Source organism: Tripterygium wilfordii, chromosome 8 (assembly GCF_013401445.1).
Source record: "Tripterygium wilfordii isolate XIE 37 chromosome 8, ASM1340144v1, whole genome shotgun sequence".
NCBI lineage: Eukaryota > Viridiplantae > Streptophyta > Magnoliopsida > Celastrales > Celastraceae > Tripterygium > Tripterygium wilfordii.
This window is the reverse complement of record NC_052239.1, coordinates 10,671,328-10,696,280: the sequence shown is the minus strand read 5'-3', so window position 1 is coordinate 10,696,280 and position 24,953 is coordinate 10,671,328. Positions and strand designations below refer to the sequence as shown.

The 24,953-nt window shown below is 36.0% G+C and overlaps 1 protein-coding gene and 2 pseudogenes across 1 annotated transcript; all 3 read right to left on the bottom strand.

Moving 5' to 3' along the window:
• Positions 1 to 8,188: 8,188 nt before the first annotated feature.
• On the bottom strand, positions 8,189 to 13,238 carry LOC120003638 (annotated as a pseudogene).
• Positions 13,239 to 13,885: 647 nt separating this feature from the next.
• On the bottom strand, positions 13,886 to 18,587 carry LOC120004552 (annotated as a pseudogene).
• Positions 18,588 to 19,782: 1,195 nt separating this feature from the next.
• On the bottom strand, positions 19,783 to 24,908 carry LOC120003465 (ribosome-recycling factor, chloroplastic). The gene is made up of 11 exons (XM_038852468.1): positions 24,748 to 24,908; positions 24,444 to 24,591; positions 24,219 to 24,288; positions 23,976 to 24,071; positions 23,142 to 23,239; positions 22,730 to 22,841; positions 22,101 to 22,142; positions 21,694 to 21,750; positions 21,548 to 21,598; positions 20,851 to 20,907; positions 19,783 to 20,134 (listed from the first exon to the last, which is right to left on the bottom strand). Exons 1-11 carry the CDS (start codon positions 24,818 to 24,820, stop codon positions 20,117 to 20,119), a joined length of 822 nt encoding a protein of 273 aa, XP_038708396.1. The 5' UTR covers positions 24,821 to 24,908; the 3' UTR covers positions 19,783 to 20,116.
• Between the last annotated feature and the right edge of the window lie 45 nt (positions 24,909 to 24,953).

The following is a 24,953-nucleotide window of genomic DNA, read 5'->3' as shown; positions in this document are numbered from 1 at the left end:
GGCGCCGTTGCCGGGGAAGTGAGTGTCAAAGACGGAGCTGGGTGGCTTGTAGATGCTAGCTTTATGCTATTAAACGTCATCAAATAAGGAAGGAGCACGGTCACGCTTCAAGGGTAACTTCGTTCCTCCCTTTTACTTGCTTTCTTGTGTAGTTGCTGAAAAAAAAAAAACAAAAAAAAAAAACAAACAAAAAAAAAAAAAACAAAAAAAAAACAAAAAAAAAAAAAAAGTTGTGAGAAGAACTTGGCGGATGGGGCTAACTTAGATTCCTGTGGGCGATGGATGCCACCTTGTTTGCTGCTTGGTAGTGATACGTTGTTTGAGAGAGCTTTGCGCATTTTTCTTTCTATCACTACTTGCTACTTCTTGGTGTGTAATTGTTCCTGAGGTTGATTGTCATTCTATTCCTATCTTTGCTCTTGTTCTTGCTTGACATTGTTCTTGGTTGTTTGTTGATTGAAAAATCTGGTGTTACTTGACTTGGTTGGTTGCCATCTTTCGTGTTATTTGATAGCTTTGTTTGCCATCATGTCTCATCTTAGAGATAGTGTTAGTGGGCATGGGTCTAATAGAGATGGGATAGGTGGTGATATAAATGTGAGTGATGCGGGGAGTGTACATGGGGGTGATATGAATCTTGATGCATTGCGTCGTCTTTTGCAACATGTGAATATTGATGAGTTGATGAATCCGGTGCAAGGGCAAGATGTCCAAATTGACAATGCCCAAAATTTGCAAAATGTTCAAGTTGAGCATGCTTTGCAAAATGCACCTCAACCACTTCAACAAGACAATGCGGCGCAATTTGCCCCACAAAATGTCTACCCACCTATGTATTATCAAATGCCACAAGTGCCACAATATGCTCCCTTCGGACAAAATTTACATGCACCTCCTCCTTTTGACTACATTCATGCACATGAGTACCAACCCTTTAGGCAAGCACAATCTTCACACCAATGTATAGCTCCACCATCTTACCAACCATGCACCCCACCCCAAGAGAGATCACTTGAGGATACGCTTCAAATATTCATGGAAGCTCAATTGGAGGTTAATCAAAGGAGATTTGAATTTCGTGAGCAAACCAATAGAGCCTTGGAAGATTTAAGAAGCCAATTGACAAAGATCACTCAAACATTAGAATTTCAATTCGAAACTTCAAGTGAGGGGTTGAATGTGCAAGAACAAGAACAACCCATCATTACCTCAAGGAGTGGGATAGTAATTGACAATACCATGACTCCTAAGGTAAGTGAGGATGAGAAATTAGTGGAAGAAGTGGGTGGTGAGGTGAAAAATGTTATAGTTGGAGATAGATCATGTCGAGACAAGGACAATGCTCAAGTTGAAAAGGTTGAGGAAAAGAGCGAAGATAAGAGAAATGAAGAGAAAGAGGAAAATAAAGTGAGAAAAAAGGGGAACAATTTAGACCTTGGGAGGGAAATTGAGTACGTCCCTAAGCTTTATATTCACTCTCATGTTGAGGACAAATTAAAGTTGACACTTGCACATGATTCAATTGAGGTTGTACTAGCATTGGTTGAGAAAGGTAGTAAACTTTTGATTGAGGGAGATGCTATGAAAGGAGTTTTGAAATCCTTAACTATTTACGGTGTGGGATTTTTGTCCTCTCTTTTAGGAGCTTTAGAGCCTTCCCCACTCAAAGTTGAATCATACCAAGTGCATCCTCAAAAACCAAAAAAAATACCTTTACCAAGTGGATTTAAAAAGTCCTCTAAATGCTACTTTGCACAGAAATTTTTTACAGAAATTAAAAAAGTATGGCGTCCCAAATCCCAATTACAATTTTTTCCATGTGAGTTTCGGGAAAAAGGGACCGAATCATGCGTGGTCCGTCATGTTCCTCAACATGGGAGTAGTGATTATGAGGATGTTCTTGGGATCTCAAGGATCCCAATTCTCCCATGTGTCATGGTTAGACTCCACCCTTGTACCATAGTATGGTTGTGATTAGTTTTGATTTGATTTCAATTTTGGTGTGTTTTTGTATGTTCACAATGCATTTCACAATTTGTTCTTGCCTTGTTTTCCATTCTTGACATTGGGGACAATATCTCATTTAAGTTGGGGGGTGAGGGAATTGTGAATTCATTGTGAAACTTGCTTTATTTTGGTGTGCTTTTGTGAATATCAAAAATTTGAAAATTTTGAAAAAAAAGAAAAGAAAAGAAAAGAAAAAGTCTTGTTGTGTCATGCTTGGATAGTGTGGTTGGTATTAACTTTTTCAGGATACGCTTCGTTTCTCATGATTCCGATCACTTTTGAAGAGTATGGTATGATTTCCTACCCTCTATCCTATTGTGTTATGCTTTGTTGTTCATACATGCTAGATGGACTTTAGGAAGGGAAGGGTAGATGCTTTTGGGATTCACCACCAATTTGACTGTTAATTTCTTATTCTTGTTCACACGTGCAAGTGTAGAGTAGGTTCCTTGGTTTCTTTTGCTAAATCGATGCATGTGATTGAGTGAGATAATTATAATCAATCTTTCTTGGGATGATTGAGACCTAGTTTGATATAAAATTGTGTAGTTAAGCAAACATCTTGGCATTGAAGCATTTGTATGACTGCGTTTTTGGATTCTTTTGCCTGAAAAATTACCTTTTTACCCTTCTCATTCCTTTGAGCCATTCTTCATTGATATACATTGGGTTTTGGGTGATTCTTTTCATTGATATTCATTTGACATCTTAGCGCGTGTTCTTCAATAGCTTTGTAAACATTACATTTGATTACTGAGAAGTGTGATTTTTGTATTTTGCCACTTGCCTATGAAATTAGGATTGAATGATTCATTAGGTTGAGAGATTTGAGCTTAGCCTATTCATTTGTGAGTGATTATAAGCCTAAATTTCTTTAAGCCTTTTTATTTCACTTACAAGCCTTGTGTGCACCACTTCCTTAAATACTTCCCACCTTTGGTTGCAAGGTTGAGTAGGAGCTTGAAAAAAAAAAATAAGTTGGTAGTGATATTACCCTTTCTTATGTTGAAAACAAATTGAGGGTTGTTGTTCAAATGTTGTTCATTTTCGAGAAGAAAAAAAAAAAAAAAAAAGTGCATAGAAAAAAATCAAAAAGAGGTGTATGCAATAAAGTTAATCCTTTGTGTGTAAAGGATGAGAAGTGTTTGAATTTGTGGTGCAATGGAAGGGGTGACAAAATGAGAATTTAGCTCACATGTTTGAACTTAACCTTGCAACTTGTTACCTAGTCCAAATTCTTCCTACCTTGTCCCTTAGCCATATTACAAACCATTTAACCTTTTGATGAATTTGATTCAAGGTAAGCAAGTGAGTTGGCGGATGCATTAATTGCTCTTGTAGGTGATTTCTTTCTCAAAGCTATGCCCATCCAAATTATCTTTTATAAACACATATATTTAATTCAATTGTGTAAGTCATTTACTTAGCACAATGTTTTTATGTTTTTGTGTACATTTGGGATTGGGGATTTATGAACACCAAAAGGTTCCGTAACAAAGTTTTACTTGTGTGAATGTATTGAGTTGTCTTGCTTGATTGCACTTATATTTTTCATAGTATAAAAATGTTCTTAGTCATTTTTAAGGGGATTGAGATTGATTTTCCAAAGAGTTTACATGTTTTCGACTAGCGGGGGAATTGGGGGATTAGCTCTATTTCTTGCATGTGAGAACTTAAGAATAATTTATGGTGCTTTCAAAGTAATAGTGGATCCCTTGGTAAGTGTTTGTGGGTATCGCTCTGATAAGCCCTCACGAGACTACAACTCGTCCACTAGGGTGACCTAGGGGTTTAAAGGCTTGTTGCATGCGCTAAATGCAACCGTGATGCCTACGTCAGTGAGTTAGGATTTTATTTAGCAAATTTTAGTTTTAGGTAGTGGTTGCATTGCTAGGGACTAGCAACGTCTAAGTTGGGGGGTGTGATTGGACCTCTATTTTGAGGTTCTAATGTCCTTTAATTAGGATGTTCTAGCACTTAGTTAATGTATTTGATTGCATTTTAGCTTAATTTTACACTTACAAATGTTTCCCCTTGGTTTTGTAGGAATCGGACCTTGTTCGGGCAAGTTGGAGGCATGAAGCGTCCGGACACCCGTCCGGACACCTACGGCGAATCTGCAATTTTCTGCACCGAAATTTCAAGGGCATTTGGGGTAAATCATGTATGTAACCAATGGGAAACGATTTTATAAGGGTAGTTAGGTATTTTCTATTGTAAAAAGAGAAGAAAACCCTAAGATTTGGTTGGCTTCCTCATTATTCATTGACTTCTCCAAGAGGAAGCCACCATAGGAGTAGTGTAGATCTAGTTTCTCTCTCTAAGTTTTCTTTGTTGTTTTTTGGTGCTTTCTCTTGATTTTGTATAAACTCTGATTTAGATGACAATAGATTGGATGTTTATTGCAACAATCATGAGTGGGTAGTTCTCTTCTCTAGTTTCTAATCCCGAAAGGTGGATGCAAGGTTTCGATTACTCAAGGTATGTTCAAAGAATCGTAGCTTCGATTCTTCTCTTTTAATTTCGTGATAGTTGTGTGAGTGGATATATGAGAATAACATATTTGATTGTATTCTTGGATTGTCTAGTCTAGGGATTGCATCTAATGTGTTTGATTGAGAATTGTTAAATCCATTGCATGATTTCCTTAATTAATTGAGTTTTCCATTGCATAGCTATTAATTATGTGTATTGATGATGGGGTTTTGGGTTAATTTAGGAATGTGCATGGGAGAGTTATGGTTAATTGATCTTTGAGTGTGAAACTAGGGTGTTAGCCAAGCCGAGCCCCAAGGGGGAACATTAATCCATAATATTAGGTGCTTATCCCTTTGCGTTCATCGTAGATTAAGAGACCCGATGGCCTACATGTATGAATTGAAGTCTTATATCCCAATTCTCTTTGCATATGCATGATTGATAGTATCACACAATGCATTGTGTATGGTTGTGTGTGTTTGCAATGATACCTTGAGTATGAGAACCGAGTAACCACCGGGACGGATTAGAGACTAGGTTTTTAATTAATTGTTTTAAATCCAATTTGTGCTTACTTTGATTACAAAATCGCTCATGCTACCGAGTCATTCGGCCCATTTCTTTTACTTGTTTTTATTTGATATTCATTGTGTTTATTAGTGTTAACTAGTCATTTGCATATCATTCACTTCAAATTTGCATTGCTTCCTCGTGGATCGATACCGGACTCACCGGTTTATTACTTGACGATACCCTACACTTGGGGTAAGTACACACACACTTTGGTGTCGGTCAAACTGACAAGGGTTTCCATCCCCCATTCAACTTTTACAAGGATTTCCCTTCATCAGATCAAATGAACTGTATATGCACAAGTCAACTTTTGACATTAGATTGTCAGACAGACAGGTTTTAGTTAGAAGTTAAAACTAGGGGTAGAGATCAGCACAAGCTTGATTTGAGCTTGGTAAGAATCAGGCTTGAGCTCAGCTCAACAGAATAATATTACACAAGCTTCAGCTCAAGGAAGTGAAAAATAGTTTTGAATTTTGCTCGAGTATTTTGAATTTACAATGGAACAGGTACCGTAAAACAAGGACATTGACCATGGCTAGAATGACCTTAACCTAATTAGCAACAATGACATTAGCAAAGAACAAGCATCTGTTTAGGAAGGATGAGAAGACGTGAATACGTAAACAAAAGAAAGAAGATAGAATCTCTACCCTTAGGCATAGCCAGTTAATTTTTTAACACGGCGTTGATCTGAGTATCTGATGCAAGAGGCTAACACGAACGCACTGTTGCATATCTGATGCCAGTGGAAATTAAATTTAATGTTTTGCATATCTGATACCACATACATGAGTGTCATCTGGGCAGCTACTTGTGACCTAACAAACATGTCGAGTACATATTTGCAGAATAATTAATTACTCTGATTTTTTTACAGTCACAAAAAAATTATATTTTCTGGGTTTCTTACAAATTGTTTATATATGCTTTACTCAACAGTCCAGTTTTTGTTCCTTGCGACTATTTCAGTGTCACGCACTGTTATTAAAATTGGACCGACCCCTTGATGAACTGACCATATTTTCGATTTGATAAGCTAAAATTCCGTACTTGCTCAAGAATTGGAGAAAACCGGAAAAAAAGATTGGCTTTTTACAAAATTGGTGAATCGGTAAATCGAGGTTATTTAATCTAAAGTTAATTTTTTTTTTTATATTTTAAACATCTTTCTTATTCATTTGATGTCAAATATAAACTTAATTAGCATTTTCTCTTACTTTTAATAAAGGTTTTTGCGTTTGTTAAGTAGAAATATATTCATATTATTTATGTTTTGTTTCATTTTTATGATGACGGAAGGTACTACTATAATTTTGTTATTTATCGTCTCTTCAATCTTCTAATGAACACACATGAAAGCTGCATTGATTCATTGGAACGAGCAAATAATTTTTTGGAAGTTACAAACAAGTTTTTTTCTAAAGAAAAAAGATTGACATATGAAAATAATGTTTCGCTTGAGAACTCAGCATTGGTAGCCGAAAGCTGAAAAAATAAGAATTCCGTGAAGAAAAAGGTAGTGTGTTAGGGGTGGGGACAATCTGGACTCCTCAAAAGAAATTATTCGAAAGATGGAGCTGGTTCAGCAAGTAGATCCAAGTCAAATACATATGACAATGCTAACATCGTGTCTCATTGGGGAGAATATGCTGATATTGTTTGAAAGGCATGTACATCCTCATGGCATGTCATAGACTCACCGCCTTTGAAGTTGCCATGAAAGGGATGCATCACTGCTAGCGATAGTAGGTATTATAGTTTGTACACAGACATTAGTTTTTGGTGATCATGCTTTGTTGTCTGGGAACAATTGGTAAAAAGGGTCATTGGAATTGACAATAATGCCATAACATTAGGTTTTTGCTATTGTCATTTTCGAAAATGATAAAGATTCTAGCAGTTTAGTATTCCAGTTATCACAGCGATTGAGTTGGATGCACATGATTCAACTGAATTTGTGAGCTCTACAGGTTCCACATTATCCACATGAAATCATGTCCGTACAACTCAGCAGTTGAGCACGTGTGTATGGAGGTGTGTTGTCTCAATATCATGGTTCTTCACGCCCGGTCAAAGTTGAAAGGAAAGAGTCCCTTGTGAATGGAGTCTCACATTGATCGACTATGAGAATACTGTATATAGGTTTTGTAGTACATAGCAATCTCCATTGCAGAGGCTGCAAGTGAATCTTCAATAGAGTGCACTACAATTGTCTTTAGTGGGGTTTTCTACAGACAATCTTTTGAGGTACACAAATACTTGAACAAGAGATAACTGACTTCCCCTCTTTTTCCTAACACTGGCTATATGACCTTGTTTTCACGGCAAGCTTCATCAAATGCATCAATAAATTGGGCGTTACTGCCTGCAAAACGGGATGGTAACGCCCAGTTGAAACAAGCTCCATATGCTTGTTTCACAACTTGTTTCATAGCGTTGGCTGTTTTTTAGCATGGACCGCATACCTTTTTTTTTTTAATTTTAAAAGGTGTGGGTACCGTACTTTTTTATTTAGTATTTATATTAAGCTTATATTTTAAAACATACTTAATGTAAAATTAAAGTTTCTACATTTAATATTGTATATATTATTTATATGTAATAAATAATACATAAATTAGCTTATTTGTACTTTTAGAAAATTAAATTTAATTTCAAAAATAATTATAATTAAAAAATGCAAAAACTTATATTTTACATTTTATTATACATTTAAATATTGTATATTTGTATTATATATTTAAATATAAAAAATTATATGTAATATAAATATTCCATATAGTATCAATATATTTAAATAAAATAATTTTAAAAAAACAAAATACATTTAACACAACTTAACCGCTAACCACAATTAACAGATTTGTCAAACACCTACGAGCTTATTTCACAACTTTAAACTCAATTTTTTTTTTCCGTAACTTAACAACTAACGTTGAAAATTAACACAACCGCTCTGCCAAATACACACTATATCAATTTTATGCATTTAAGAGGTCCACGAGACCGATATGGGGCCGTGCAGTAGACAATCTACTGTAGGGCCTGATTTGGCTTGTTATTGTAGAATTTTAGACAATAAAGATTGAAACAAATTGTAATCTTATGTTTTATTGAATAATAAACATCTATGTTTATAGCCAGTACAATGAAAGGAAATATGCTCCCACGTTGGAAACCAACTCAACGTGATTAGTGCTTGAAGAAATCAAAACAGCCCAACTAACCCCATTAATTAGGGTTTATTTAACTGAAACCAAATACCAAGTCAAACATCCTAAATAGTATGAAAACAACGTTAATCTTGCATTGGTATTTGTTGAATGAACAAGGACTTGACATGCTCCTTCAAATTCACTGGATTTGAATACCCATCTTCCTTCTTGTAGACAACATCAATGATGCGAGCTAGGTTCAGAATTGGCATCAGAAGATGAAGAGACACAGCAGTTGGTCTCACACATTCTTCATTGATATCCTTCCATGCATTCGCAACCCTAATCTGGAAATCTTGAACCACCTCTTCCTCACTCGACACTCCATATTGCTTCATGAAGCACTCAACACTTGAGGCAACATGCCTCCTCTTTTGCTCCTCCTACAATCACATGTATACACTAATTAATTTCAATTAACAATATATATTAATCATGATCAAATTTGACCGAAAACGATGACGGATCGAGTTTAACACAAGAGGGGGGGTGAATTGTGTCCCCAAATTCCAATTGGAATCCCTTTTTCAATTTAAACAAATTAATGGCAATTAACAAGTAGCACACAAATTTGGACTCTAATGATTTTCCTAATCAATATTCAATCCAATGCAAGATGTGATACAATATAGTGAATGACCAAATATCAAATAATCAAGAATTGCACAAAACAGATTTTCAAGCAACACACTGCACACAGATTTTTCAACTCAGATTTTACCTATCAAATGATGTCGAAATGCAACGAAATTTTATATGCAATGTCACAACACCTTAATAAACACTATATCAAAATTTCAGATCAAAATTCAAAGTTTAAGGCAGTCTGCTAATCTCGGACAGATTAAGGTTTTGAAAATCCTGCAGTTTGAAACAAGTAGTAAATATAAACAAGTAAACAAAGAAATCAACACAGCGATTTATAGTAGTTCGGAGACCCTTCTCCTACGTCTACTACCTAGATTCACCAACCTAGGATTTTCCCAACTCCACTAAGGTGTGGTTTTAAGAGACCCACAAAACTCCTTACACCAAGGGTTTCTAAGAACTCCCTCAAACTTCAATGTTTACAATTTCCCCTAACAAAGGGAATTTCTCAATGAGATTTTCAGCCAAGGTTCTCACAGGTTACCTCAAAGGTATTTGGTGTGGAACTCTCAAGATTACAGCAACACTCTCAAAGATAGGATTTTAAGAAAAAGAGAGGTTTAGATTGTAAGTAAACAAAGCCTAAAGGATATAGGAACTTCCCTTTTGCAAAAGCAAGAGTAGTGAGAAGTCCTTGATTGTAGAGGCTTGTATTGGAGAAGATTGTTGTAGCAAATAGCAAGAAAGCTTGATGATTGATGAACTTGATAGCAAGAGGTTTCTCTCAAGGATAATTTTCAATTTGCTTCTCCAAGTTGTATCAAAAGGAAAATCCTCTTTTAAAGGCAATTCTCTCCTATGCTTGCAGCCATTGGATCAAACTTCAAGAGTTGATCTCTACCATCCATTGCAGCTCCTAATCTTGGTCATTGATGATTTGAGCAAACAAATCTCCACCATAGAGCATATAGACGTTGGAAGCTTGAGAGAAGTCAAGTTGTACCTTTCTTCCATAAGTGTTGTCACAAGCACAACCCTTTGATCAATGTATGTCTTCAAATCTTGACCATTCAAACTCTCTTTAATTCTCAACCATGGATGTAAATTGTACTATGCCATCTTGTCCCTTCATTTTGAATCAAAGACTTCAAAAGTGATCCCTTAGTCAAGGATCTTGTTTGATTGCACCAACCTAACTTTCTTGGTAGCACATGTCTTGAGTGAAAATGTCAAGGATCTTGTTTGATTGCACCAATCCTAACTTTCTTGGTAGCACATGTCTTGAGTGAAAATGTCAAACAAGAATATATCACTAATGATAGAGAGGAAAAGGTTTGTCCCACATGTTTGAAAAGAGTTGTATCTCCATGAAGACCACAACCAATAGCCTCAATGTTTTGATTCATTCAACTTGATTAAGTGCCTTAGTGGAAAGTTGGCAAATATAGGATTTTTCATAGTTTCCTAGAGCTTCAAGCTCATTCTTAGAAACAGGACTTCGACCACTCTTGAACATACTGAATTCTGAGCCATATGAGACCACAATGATGATTAACCTACAAGGAAATAGAAGGTATAACTCCCCAATTGCATGTAAGCTCAAAGAGCTTCATATAGAGCGCATAGGTTAATTACATTAGAAAAACAACCCAGAAAATTCATATTACTGCATGATAAATCATTTTATATGTATTAGAATGTCCATGTAAAATTTCATAACAATCGGAAATCGTTTGGTCACTCAACCAAGCAATTAGATCACTAATAGTGAAACCGATAAATTCTAAGTGTAAATTCAAAGTCATTTTGCAAACTCAGTGTAAATGACATTTTCTCTTGAACTTTGCAAAATAAAATATGTTCATAGTGATGAAACTAAGATGCACACGAAATTTTATTTAAATCGGAGTTCATTTGGTTCACCACGTTCACAAAGAACACATATGCACAAAATTAGGTAAAACCTAGTTTTGGCGGAATTTAAGCATATGACCAAATATATATGTGATGCACTTAATTTCTCATGATTATAGTCCTAGAACATATATTAAACCTTCATGTGCATGTGGTTCAAGTTTCAAGTCATTTGGACCTAAGTTGGTTAAGATATGATAATTAGAAAATTGATGCTCTAACTTAGTCCATGTATGTTTGTTTTCAAAACTTAATTTCCAGCACTATCTCAAAAATATATAGTCATTTAAATTCAATTCATATAAATCAAATATTGCTTTAATGTTTCATTATCATTTATAAATGATTTAATATCAACAAAATTAGACATATAGGACCATAGGTCCAACAAACGACACCACCGGGCTTGCCTATTTTGGACAGCCAAGTTGGGCCTAAGCTTAGGCCGAACAACTCACACGTACAACCAGCCGACATATTCCCAATGCAAAATTAAACAAGAATAGATCCCACTAAGGATCGAACCACGAAAATTATAGCAGCTCATTGTTCATACCTTATGTGACATTATGTCGTCCATAAGACGACCGATCATCTCGGAAGCCCTGACAATCTTTGGGATGCTTTTGAGCCATTCAAATTCTTTTCTTCCCGCAATTTCCCCCATGCCTAGAAAGCATGCAGCTGGAATTGCATGATAACAGCTTGTGATCAGTGCATTCTCCATGTACTCATCAAATGTCGGTACGTAACCTTTGTTGCACCACTCGGCTTCAACGTGGTAGGCTTTCACCATTTCTCTTAACTATACACACATAAACATAATTAACAAACCAATAATTAAGCATTAAGTGAGGTTAATTAGCGAGGTAATTAATCTTACCGCGTCTCTAGCGTAAGTGACACAAGAAGATCTTCCTTCATTTCTCAATTCGTGCTCGAATTCATCGTACAGATTCAGAATCATCTTGTAAAGAACTTTCATGTAATCTGGTAGTTGATCAATGGCACCAATGTCCCACCTAGAAATCAATTTAAATTCACAAATTTAAACAACTATAGATACACTTCAATTTTTAATAAACGATAAACCACCCAGCCCAACATGTCCTTCGAACATCTGAGTGAGCGTAAACTCGGGCCACCAAAACAGCCCACACAATAGGAATTATTAGAAATTAATATCAAACCTCTCTACTACATCTGTCAAGAGTCGGAGTTCTTCAATTGTACCATATGCATCATATGTGTCGTCTAAGATTGATATCATTGTCACACTTTTGGTAAGAAAAATTCGGACGCGTCCATAATGTGGTTCAAAGTTAGACCCAACTGTCCACATGTAGATTTCAGCAATTCTGTCTCTTGCATAAGGAAATTTTGAAGCAATCTCCAAGTCTTTATACCACCTACATTGATAACAAAATTAACAAGAAAAATTAATACTAAGCCAATCATAATTAATAGAAAAATGTTTGTAAAAGAAATTGTACGTACCTTGACACATGACTTAGCTCTTGTTGGTGCAACAATTGTACGCGATTAAAATCGATTTTCGCCAATTTGAGCATAATTTCATTTCGAGACTCGTCTTCTTCGTAGAAAGAAATGTATTGCCTCGACTCAATTCGTGGAATGCCCTTGTGATAAGGTTGTTGCAATGCATGAGAAACTTGGTTTGCAAAATGTGGGTTCAATTGGGTCACCATGGAATGAAGAGCAGTTCTTGAAAAACCAAGTGCTTCATCCAAAACATCCTCTCCATGCATGCTCAAGTGAGAAGCTTCATACAAGCTTAACATCCCCTTCACATCACTAGCTAGACTCATCCTCAACTTCCCATCCTCTCCCTTAAACTTGTCAAACACGTCTAGTTTCAATAATTGACAAATCATCTTGTTAGTAAACACATTAAATAGTTCATTAAATTAGGTTTACAAAAATATTATCGATCAATCGTTTACCACAAGACATTTTGTAACCATGTTGTCTGAAGACGCGGAATTGAAGTGCAACATCATACAGGTTGTAATCATTGTCATTGACGAGTTAGTTTTGATTACGTTGAAATTTTGCATAAGTTGATCTTCACTCTCGCTCTCAAAATGATATGAAATACCGAGACGACCCAACAAGTTGATCAACTCAACCTTCTCCACAACGTCATTTGTAGACAATAACATATCTTTCACTTGCACTTTCAGCTCCTCCACTCTCTTTGTGTATAATCCATACACCTACAATATCAATCATATGTATATATATATAATTTTCCTTACTTAGCCCAAAAAAACAACTATCAAACACATAGAAGTATATAAATTAAGATTAAAGTGTGATATATATACTCACCGAGTCTTGATCAGAAGCAAAAGAAGCAAAGTCATCGTGACCCCAAACGGTGGGGGCGAAGTTGGCCAACCGCCGTGGAGCATCCGCGGATTGGGTGTTTGCTGCCATTGAGATCAATATATGATAATTATGATATCAAGAAGTGTGGTTTTTGCAAATATTGTAGACAGAAAACAAAGGCCAAGTGAGTGCTGTGTGCTTAGTGCATATGTTGGCCTAAGCTATTTATAGAAGATAACTTCGCATGCGACAATATTACCAATAGACGTCTTTTCTTGAAATATTGAAGAGTTTTTTTTTTTTAGAAAATGAAAAAGTTAGCATCCACGACGCATGTGGCACATTGACAAATTAAATATCTGTGTTTTGGTTGGGACACTTTTGTTTACCACCATATATACATATACTTACACACCTAACGCCACTTAAATATTCAAACTGACAGTTAATATATAGAATATTCAAACTGACAGTACGTATAATATTAAACCCTAGTGTAAAATATTCAAACTTAATAAATATTGTTTGAAATTCTCAACCCTAGTGTAGAATATTCGAACTTAATATGTAGAATATTCGAACTTAATATATTTTCTGACATAAGATTGATATAGATATGAAACATTTTATACCGTCGGATCAACGCCTATTTAGCTTGTTATTATTTGTCAATAAATTTGGTTCACACGACGAGGTTCTCAGCTTTCGATATAAAAGCTAGTATTAGATATAATCACAATACTAGGATAACAACATTAATCTTGCATTGGTATTTGCTCAATGAACAAGGACTTTACATGCTTCTTCAAATTCACTGGATTTGAATACCCATCCTCCTTCTTGTAGACAACATCAATGATGCGAGTTAGGTTTAGAATTGGCATCAGAAGATGAAGAGACACAGCAGTTGGTCTCACACATTCTTCATTGATATCCTCCCATGCATTAGCAACCCTAATTTGGAAATCTTGAACCACTTCTTCCTTAGTCGACAATCCATATTGCTTCATGAAGCACTCAACACTTGAGGCAACATGCCCCCTCTTTTGCTCCTCCTACAATCACATATATATATACACTAATTAATTTCAATTAACAATATTTATTAATCATGATCAAATTTAACCGAGAACGACACCACCGGACTTGCCTATTTTGGACAGTCAAGTTGGGCCTAAACTTAGGCTAAACAAGTCACACGTACAACTAGCCGACATATTAGCTGGGTCGATGCCCAACGCAAAATTGAATGGGGATAGATCCCACTGAGGATCGAACCACGAAAATTATAGCGGCTCATTATTCATACCTTATGTGACATTATGCCATCCATAAGACGATCGATCATCTCGGAAGCCCTAAAAATCTTTGGGATGCTTTTGAGCCATTCAAATTCTTCTCTTCCTGCAATTTCCCCCATGCCTAGAAAGTACATGTAGCTGGAATTGCAAGATAACAGCTTGTGATCAATGCATTCTCCATGTACTCATCAAATGTTGGTACGTAACCTTTGTTGCACCATTCGGCTTCAACATGGTCTGCTTTCACCATTTCTCTTAACTATACACGCATAAACATAATTAACAAAGCAATAATTAAGCATAAGTGAGGTAAATTAGTGAGGTGATTAATCGTACCGAATCTCTAGCATAAACGACACAAGAAGATCTTCCTTCATTTCTCAATTCGTGCTCGAATTCATCGTACAGATTTAGAATCATCTTGTAAAGAACTTTCATGTAATCTGGTAGTTGATCAATGGCATCAATGTCCCACGTAGAAATCAATTAAAATTCACAAATTTTAACAACTATAGATACACCTCTTTTCTTTCTATAACCGAGGAATCACTCAGCCCAACATGTCGTTTGGACAACTGAGTAGACGTAAATCTAGGACCGTGCATAAAAAAAAAGATTAGGAAGTACAAATTAGTATCATACCTCTCTACTGCATCGATCAAGAGCAGGAGTTCTTCAATTGTACCATATGCATCATATGTGTCGTCTAAGATCGATATCATTGTATGAGATTATTAGAGAAGACTGGCTGGGGAGTGGCTTGAATGATAGAAATACGAGCTCCATTTGGGGTAGAACGGATCTGTGATTTTCTGAGAAAGATTTGTATTCTTTCTAATGTTTTCTGAGTTTAGGTAATCCGCTTTGACAAAAGCTACTCGGCATCTGGGATTATATTCTTGGGCCTTTGTCGTTACCCACTTGGCATCTGGGGTCTTGTTCTTGGACCTTTATCTTTTTTTCTATGTTGTTTGTTTTGTTTTGTATCTCATTACCCACTAGGAGTGGTTGACAGATAGCTTTTAGCCTAGTTTGGCTTGGCCATTTGTACTCTTATTACTTGAATGAAACCTGGTCATGATGGCCTTAAAAAAAAAAAAAAAAGATCGATATCATTGTCACGCTTTTGGTAAGAAAATTCGGACACAACCATAACGTGGTTCAAAGTTAGACCCAACAGTTCACATGTAGATTTCAGCAATTTTGTCTCTTGCATAAGGAAATTTTGAAGCAATCTCCAAGCCTTTATACCACCTAAAATGGTCAAAAAATTAACAAGAAAAATTAATGCTAACCCAATCAAAATTAATAGAAAAATGTTTGTAAAAGAAATTGTATGTACCTTGAGACATGACTTAGCTCTTGTTGGTGCAAAAATTGTACGCGATTAAAATCAATTTTCGCCAATTTGAGCATAAATTTATTTCGAGACTCGTCTTGTTCGTAGAAATTGATGTATTGCCTTGACTCAGATTCTTGGTATGCCCTTGTGATAAGATAGTTGCAATGCATGGGAAACTTGGTTTGCGAAATGTGGGTTCGATTGGGTCACTATGGAATGAAGAGAAGTTTTTGAAAATCCAACTGCTTCATCCAAAACATCCTCTCCATCCATGCTCAAGTGAGAAGCTTCATACAAGCTTGGCATCCCCTTCACATCACTAGCTAGCCTGTGTTGGACCAAAGGTCCTACATTTTAATTTTGATGATTCAATATTATTGTGCTATTTGATTACATGCACTATGTAATGAATTTAAGATTGAATTTGAAATTAGTTTTTATTGATAAGGTTTAAACCTACTTGTGAACTCACTGATCATTTTTATATCAAATGAATTCGGATTAATCTGAAATTTGGTAGAGATTATTTACATCATAATAAACATTTTTCATGAAGACATGATTAAGAAATGTTGACTTTTTCTTGCTCACAATCGTTGCCCAAATATCTGTCTGAAATTGTTGCGAAATGTTATTATTCAATTGATTTATGTGACTTATTATATGACTATATGATATTTATTTGAGCTGGAAACTTACAAACACATTAGCCTATATATGCAAAGATATTTGGAGAGAGAGTTGGCTGGCATTTGATTTCAAATAAAGAAAGACTTACCATATTTGATTGAAGCCATTAAGCCATGAATTATGGAGAAGGAAATCAAATCAAGGAGTTCTCTTTTTGACTTACCGAAATCACAATAAATTTATTGAGAAGATTTTGCAGCTGATTCTTCTATGAATAAAGAAGGGGCAAATTCAAGGATGTTTTCAAAATTGGAGGGAAGACTTTGACATTTGAAGTTGATTATGTTACCATAATTACAAGTGCAAAATTCAAAGCTGAATACATACTTTGACGTGTCAAATTAGTGCGTCTAATTGAGAGAAAATCATGGAGCTTTCTTTTTATACAAGTCAAAAGAAGTTGGTTCTATCACATGTTCCAAAGACTTTTACAAGGCAAAATCTCATAATTGAAATAGAAGAATCAAGACATTATTGCTGACTTTATGGACGATTATCTCAAGAGCTAAAATCGTGGGAACATGATTTTTCTTGGCCTATATATGCAGCTGCTTAGCACAAGAGAAAATACACAAGAAAGAGTTAGAATTATCAAAGCTACTTGCTCTCAATTTCTCACCCAAACTCATATAATATTCTTCTATCTTACTTCACCGTTTGCTTAGTGCAAACACAAGTGTGAAGAACTAAATCTTTATTGTTCATCTTCACCGATTGCTATTGCAATTCCAGGTGTGAAGAATCTTCTCTTCTTGTGAGCTCTTCTAAACTCAAATCCGATTTTCTATTCGTGAGCCTCACTTTAAAATCTCTTGAGAGTTCCTCCTAGTTTGTTGAGTGCAAACACTGAGTGAGTGAATCATTGAGCCTATCTTTGTAAAACCCAAACCGGGTACTATATTTGTGAGATTTTGGAAGAGTTGGGGTAATTTTGAAACCCTTGTGTAAGAGTTTTGTGGAGCTCTTGAAAAGCCACACCTTAGTGGAGGTTTGAAAATCCTAGGTGGTGAACCTAGGTAGTAGACGTAGGAGAAGGGTCTCCGAACTACTATAAATTACTTGTGTGTTCTTTACTTGCTTTACTTTTACATCTTTCATTAACTCTTCTAATTTAACATAACTTGTTTTATTTTATTTACTTTACATTATTGTTTATTCTGTTCATATTGCTATTGTCCTGTAAAATTGCAAGTTAAGTACTTTCTAGTGCTTATCTTGTTAGAAGCTTTGCTTCAATTGGTTCCTATTGTGCAATTTATTCATATTGCTCATATAGGTCCATTTGTGCGCAACTATACTTTGCCATTAGTTAAATTGATAGGATTTTGCATCTGGACGCATTATATACTTAAGTTACAAGTTTGATTGGAAATAAATTAGGGAAATTGTATTAGTAAGACTCACTTTGTGTGCTTGGTGTGGTGCTTGATTTGTGAAATTGATATAAGGGGGATTCCTATTCAGAATTTGGGGACACAATTCACCCCCCCTCTTGTGTAACCTAGGTCCATCAGCCTCATCCTCAACTTCCCATCCTCTCCTTTAAACTTGTCAAAGAATTCTAGTATCAATAACTCACAAATCATCTTGTTAGTAATTAAACACATTAAAATTTTCATTGAATTATGTTTACGTAAATATCATCGATCGATCGCTTACCACAACGCGGAACAGAAGTGCAACAGCGTACATGTCGTAGTCATTGTCATCGACGAGTTTAGTTTTGATTACGTCGAAATTTTGCATAAGCTGATCTTCAATCTCACTCTCAAAGTGATATGAAATACCGAGACGACCCAACAAGTCGATCAACTCAACTTTCTCCACAATATCGTTTGTAGAAAACAACACATCTTTCACTTGCACTTTCAGCTCCTCTACTCTCTTTGTGTACAATCCATACACCTACAATATCAATCGTATATGTATAATTTTCCTTACTTAGCCCAAAAAGGAAAAAGTATCGAACACATAGAAGTGAACTAAGATTAAAGTGTTATGTATATACTCACCGAGTCTTGATCGGAAGCAAAGGAAGCAAAGTCATCGTGACCCCAAACGGTGGGGGCGAAGTTGGCCAACCGCCGTGGAGCCTCCGTGGATTGGGTGGTTGCTGCCATTGAAATCAATATATATGATTATGATATCAAGAAGTGTGTGTATTTGCCAATATTGTAGACAGAAAACAAAGGCCAAGAGAGTGAAATGATACGATTTATGAACTCAAGTGTGATGTGTGCTTAGTGCATTTGTTGGTCTAAGCTATTTATGGATATATAACTTTCAAATGTGACAATATTCCCAATAGCAGTCTTTTCTTGAAATAATTAAAGTGTTTTTTTTTTTGAGAAAATGAAATAATTAAATTTAACATGCATAACACATTGACAAATACATGTCTTTTGGTTGGGACCCTTTTGTTGACCACCATATATGTACGCCCAGCACCACTCTTTTGTTTTTTTTTTTTTTTTTGGAACACCTAACACCACTTAAATGGTTAGTTTTGGGAAATAATTAATATTATATAGATGCCTGTAAAGTGGGTAGTGTAGTGTAGTGTAGGGTATGGCTGTCAATGGCAGTATAATATTAAAATACTATAGTATATATATATTCAAAGTTATATATTCTCACTCAGATGCACATGCGTGAGAAATGTTTTTTTCATGCAAAAAAAAAGAGGAAAGGACCAGGAAAGGAAACAAATCTTGGTTGTTCTGCAGTGTTTATAAATTAAAGCTAGTATTATAATTATAATCCTGAGATTCAAAAGCCCATTGTTAATTGAAGACTGAACCGGCCTAACTGTGGTACTGAGACTAAGGTGGTAGGGGTTTAAAAAAATTTCGTAGAGACCGAATCGATAGATACATTCATAGGTTAAATGAATGAACGGTTGTGGTTTTTTTGATCCAAGGGTTATAAATTGTTCAAAGGACCAAAATTATCATTCTACTTAAAAACTCAATTCCCATTCAAGCCGAAATTGTGGGTTTCCTAGGTAGAGGTGGAAATCGCAAGTTATTGTTAGGAACAGAATACAACATTCCATTCCGAGATCTACCGCGAAACCAAATGCCGGAATGGAAATTGAGCGTTTTCGTTCTGGCCGGAACTGCCCAACCAAACATATCGTTATTAGGTGGACAAACCAGAAAGCAAGACCGTAAGAAAGCAAGGCCCAAACGGGACCTTCTAGTATTTAGTGGTGAGCGTTTTTTTCCATCGTTATATCGATCACCTTTAACCAAATTTACAAAAACTTCGCTGGAGAATGAAAAATGTTTGACAAGTAATACCTCAAATGCACTTGCCCTGAAAGAAAATTAATGTTCCAGTTTAATCTGAATTGCAAATTCTCCATGAAAAGTTCTGAACCAGTTACTACTGCTGAAAAGCAATTTTGGTATTCCAAGTAATGCTCGCACAAAATAATGCTATACAAAATGCTTTATACCAAAAACCCAAAACAAATGTCCACCAAGTGCTAGTGTTGTCAAAAGCGTGAGAGGCGCACGCTTAAAGCGAGGAGCGAGGTGGAGCGCACGGCCCGCTCCTCGCTCTGAAAAGAAACTTCATGAACAGCCATAGATAATATGAACCAGTCATTCAACCAAAAAGTAAGAAGATTATGCCCAACTCCACGATTGTTAAACCTTGAGCAACTCCTGAAATAAAAAGAAAAACTCAGAGAAATTAACCATTAACTCCATGCCGAAAACAAACTTCCCAAAAAAGAAATGAAGCCCCACATCCGGTATAGTTAAAAGCTTCTGATAGATGCAGACTTCATGAAGCATTACCGGACAAACAATAATAGCAGAGGAGAAAATATTAAATGGAAATGACACAGCTTTCCATCCCCCTTTCAACTTTTACATGGATTCCCCTAAGATCAAATGAACTGTATATGCACAAATCTTAGGAAAAGTGAAAAGTAGGGGTAGAAATCAGCACAAGCTTTGATTTGAGCTTGGTTTAAGCTCAACAGAATATTACACAAGCTTCAGCTCGAGGAAGTGAAGAATAGTGATACAAATAATTTAAAATTTTGAATTTTGCTAGAGTATTTTTAATTTACAATGGAACAGGTCCCGTAAAACAAGGACATTGACCATGGGTAGAATGGCCTTAACCTCATTAGCAACAATGACAATAGGAAAGAACAAGCATCTGTTTAGGAGGGATGAGAAAGAAGTGAGTACATAGACAAAAGAAGAAGATAGAATCTCTACCCTTAGCCATAGCCAGTTAATTTTTAACACGGGGTCGAACTGATGCAAGAGGCTAACACAAACGCAAAGGGTTAAGTGCACTAATGTATGTGTGTGTGTTGTCTTGCAGACCTCTTCCAATTTCATTAGTTTGATTGAGTAAAGCATACCTTTTCTTTTTGTTTGTAGACACTGTCAATCTTCTTCATGTACTCATCAGTAAGCTTCTGCACGAAGAAAAGGTTGCTTGAGTATTAAAATGACATCAAATTGTAATGCCTTAGCATCCCCATTTAAAAACAATGGAAAAAAAATAGAAGCACGGAACGAAGAAATACTGTATTCATTTTTGCAGACTCTACAATCAGTTAAAAGAAATAACTTAGACAACCTAGTGGATGATAATTACCGGCCTGCCAGTGGACATTAAATTTAATCAAGGCACTGTTGCATATAGTAATCAAAATTCACAAGACACCACACTGCTCCCTGAATTGCTAGCAAATTGTCAATCAAACCCCATGAACAGTTGGGGGAATCTGTCCAAATATATATTCAACTCCATTCTCCAAGAACTAGAGCAAACAACATATTTCTATGAAATAAAAAACCACTATATCAGTGACTCCAGTTTGGAAAAGGTATGAACATGTGATAATTAACTTCAAAGGAATATTTCTCATCAGATGCATAAGATGGACCAAAATGCCTAGACATCACAGTAACTAATCCATGCTACTAGTTCCATTCACCCAAAAGGTTGCATAATGAATATTTTATTCATGCTGATGACAAGATTTATGATCTGGCAACTTTGATATGTAGACAAAATGAAAAGATTATGACAAAACAAAAATATCAATTTACTTGCAAATCACTTGACAGGTCCTTCACGTTGTCCTCTGAGAGCTTCTTTTCCTAAATGAAACAGAAAATACAAAGTCTAATTAAAAGGTAACTGCAGCACAAATAAATCAGAAGGCCGTGTCTTCATATGTTTTTAAAATACAAACCTTCTCTAGCTTTTCATATGCCTTCAAAGCATCTCTTCTTATATTTCTGATTGCCACCTACAATTCAGTTCAAGCGGATAATGAGCATTTTAATGTCAGCCTGTGCATTGACTTATATCCCCAAAAGATACTTTGATCTAGATGCAATCTGACATGCATGAGTTTAAGCAGCTACATTTTTCCATTCCGAATTCCTTTGGATGTGCCCTAACTCCTAAGATGATTGATTACAAGCAAACAGGTGTTCATTCGTAAAAACTTGCCAAAAAACTTTATTTTAAGTTGATATTTCTTGAAATATACCATGGCATATACTTCTCCTAAGAGGTGGGCTCTAGAAACTTAAAGCAATGAATCAATTGCAACTATTGAGTATCTCAAACTGTTTACAAGGAATGCACGTGTACCTTCCCTTCTTCAACCTGTTTGGCTACGACTTTCAATAGCTCCTGAGAACAAGAAAATATTGAAATAAGATCTCAGCCAAATTGAAAACATTCTTGAGGAAAGTCCAATGTACATTCAGACTTTCAGAAGATATGCAAGTAGCTAAACATGTGTGCGTGTTCACCCGGGAGGGAGATTGCCAAACTATAGAGCAGCACTTAGTCAATTTGCACAGAACTGACCAAATAGGGTGGCAGGATTATAGAAACTCCCTTCAACACTGCCCCACCATCACTGAGGAAGGGGGAGAGATCATTATCGACCGGGTCAATAGATCCTGAGCGAGTTATTGCTAAGATTACTATTCCAATAGGGATGCCTTGCACATACAAGGCATAACTAGGCAACAAAACTTTGCAATCTTACATCCAACTGTGAGGAAAAGACCAGAAGACTGAAAGCATAGATGAAAGCATTCACCAAGAAATTAAACTGTTACAAATTTAAAAGACATATATAGAGAGAGAAGAATACTGCCTTGATATGAACAGTAAAAAGGGTAAATCAAGCCACACAAACTGAAGAGATCTTCAAATTAGATAAACAAGTTGTTCCCATTCCAAACATAGCAATACATCAAGGAAAGTACCTTCCTCCTTTCAGATGTCAACTGAGGAAGTATTAACCTTATCACTTCTCCATCATTGTTAGGAGTCATACCAAGATCAGAGCTGACAATAGCCTTCTCTATAACCTTTAAACTGAAAAAAGGCACATTGGCAAGTTAAACAAAATGTCAAGACAACGTATCAAAGTAACTAATTAGAGTCCTCTGCAAACTAGAAGATATAAATTTGCTACAGCTTAATAAAATAGGAATCCCAGATCTTTTTTAAATAGTTTAAGAAAGGCGGCCAATGTATCGGAAAGAGGCATTCCCAAATAGATGAAGCAAACACTCTTCATTAACAAATAAGCCAGGTACAAAAGGGTTACTAAAGAAAAATCAGCCCTCAAGGTCCCAATCTCAATTAGTTTCAAGCCTCAAGTCTAACCAATACCTGGATTTGTCATATGGCTGGACCAAGAGAGAATTTGCATCTGGTGTGCTAATCTGGGCAATGCTTTTCAAATTGACCGGACTTCCATAATATTCGACCTAAAAGTGCATTGTTTAGCTATATAAGACAAAGGGTAATATTTGAACCAAAAAGTAGTAGTTTCATAGCTGTGGGAAAATAAATCATATAGTAGCTCTTAAGCAAAGTATGCAGAAGCTGCCTCATTGTTGCTAATTCCTAATCCGAAAACTTTATTTAAAAAGTGGTCTCTTTTCTACAATGAACTCATAAATCATCTCGTCAAATGAGTGAAAAAGTAACTAGATAAATAAAAATCTTTGGCATAAACAAATTAAATTACAAAATGACCGCCGATGTTAGATTGTATTAAAGATTAGATGTATAAAACTTCATTTCATCTGACGCAAGAAACTTACCCACAATACCGAGACACATAAGCAAAAAAAAAAAAAGAATTAAACAAGAGATCAATAGACTTTCCCCAATAGGGTCAAGAGACACAAGGGTATTTGATTTTAGACCTGAATCATTCTCACTTCACAATATAACTGTTTTCAAGTCTTGCAGTGAAGAGTGTACTTTCATTTGTGGGCTATGCATTACATGGTTTCTTGGTAGAGCATTGTAAGTCAGGATTCGATATGTTAGATTGGAGCATCCTGAAGTTGGATGCCCAAAACTTATTCTCAAGTAACCTTTTATTTGTGTACCCAATAATACTTGGGTGTACATGGTTCAAAGGCCGTTGAAAGGATACACGAACATAAGATAATAGAAAACCTTGTCCTAGGAACCAGTTACCCAGAGCCATACCTCAATCTTATCTAACATGGATGTGCTCGATCTGCCTGTCCTTATGGAATTGAAATTGTATCTTACTGACTCAATAGTCTTTTCCATTCTTGATTTCTGGAAAGCAAGAATTAAGATCAGTGATCAAATTCTGCCCATTGTTACCAAAATCTTTCAAAAAAAAAAGAGTTAAAAAGAGCCTAAAATTCCCCTAACAGGGCCACACGATACATCTCATAAACAATCATCAGCAAACACACTTACAACATCTTTCTCGATTGAAGCCTTCTCTGCTTCTATTTCTTCAATCGTAGCACACCTCACAAACCCTGCTCTGAACATTACACATAAATTTGAGGCACATTTTTATACAAATTACAACAGTTTAGCAAATTAAGAGATGTCTAAGAGAGTTTAAACTTATTTGGAATTACAGGAGCAAACAGAAACACCAACAAAAAAAGACTGAACCACAGCCATTGAACTTGCCTCTTCTGCTGTTTCACAATGACGGACTTACTAAAACCATTGACTGTACCAACTCGAAGTTTCACATAAGACGAAGCAGAGCTCAAGCAACGCACATTGGGAGAGACGGAATGGCCTTTAGCGCAGTAAGGTCCCCTCTGATATGAATCTGTAAGACAGCTTTCTGAGTCAAATTAACGCATGTCCAATTCAAAATCCAAACACAAAGTACGAATCCGCAGCTAAAACGCATTCAAATATTAACAGAAATATACAACCATGTAATGCAAATAAATTAGATGAAGAAAGGATTGGGGTCAGTTACCTGATAGCGAGAGAAGAATTTTGGCTTGGAATTTAGAACCTGCGGGGTTTGTCGTGGAGAACGAGACGGCCATGACAGCAAGCGTTTTCGGTAGTCAAGGATCAGTAAGAGGAAGAGAGAGAAGGAAAGGAAATGGGTTTTCTGTCGCGGATAAGAACTTTCTTCTTGTTCCAAGAGACTGTGACTGTGTTTGGCTACGCGAATAT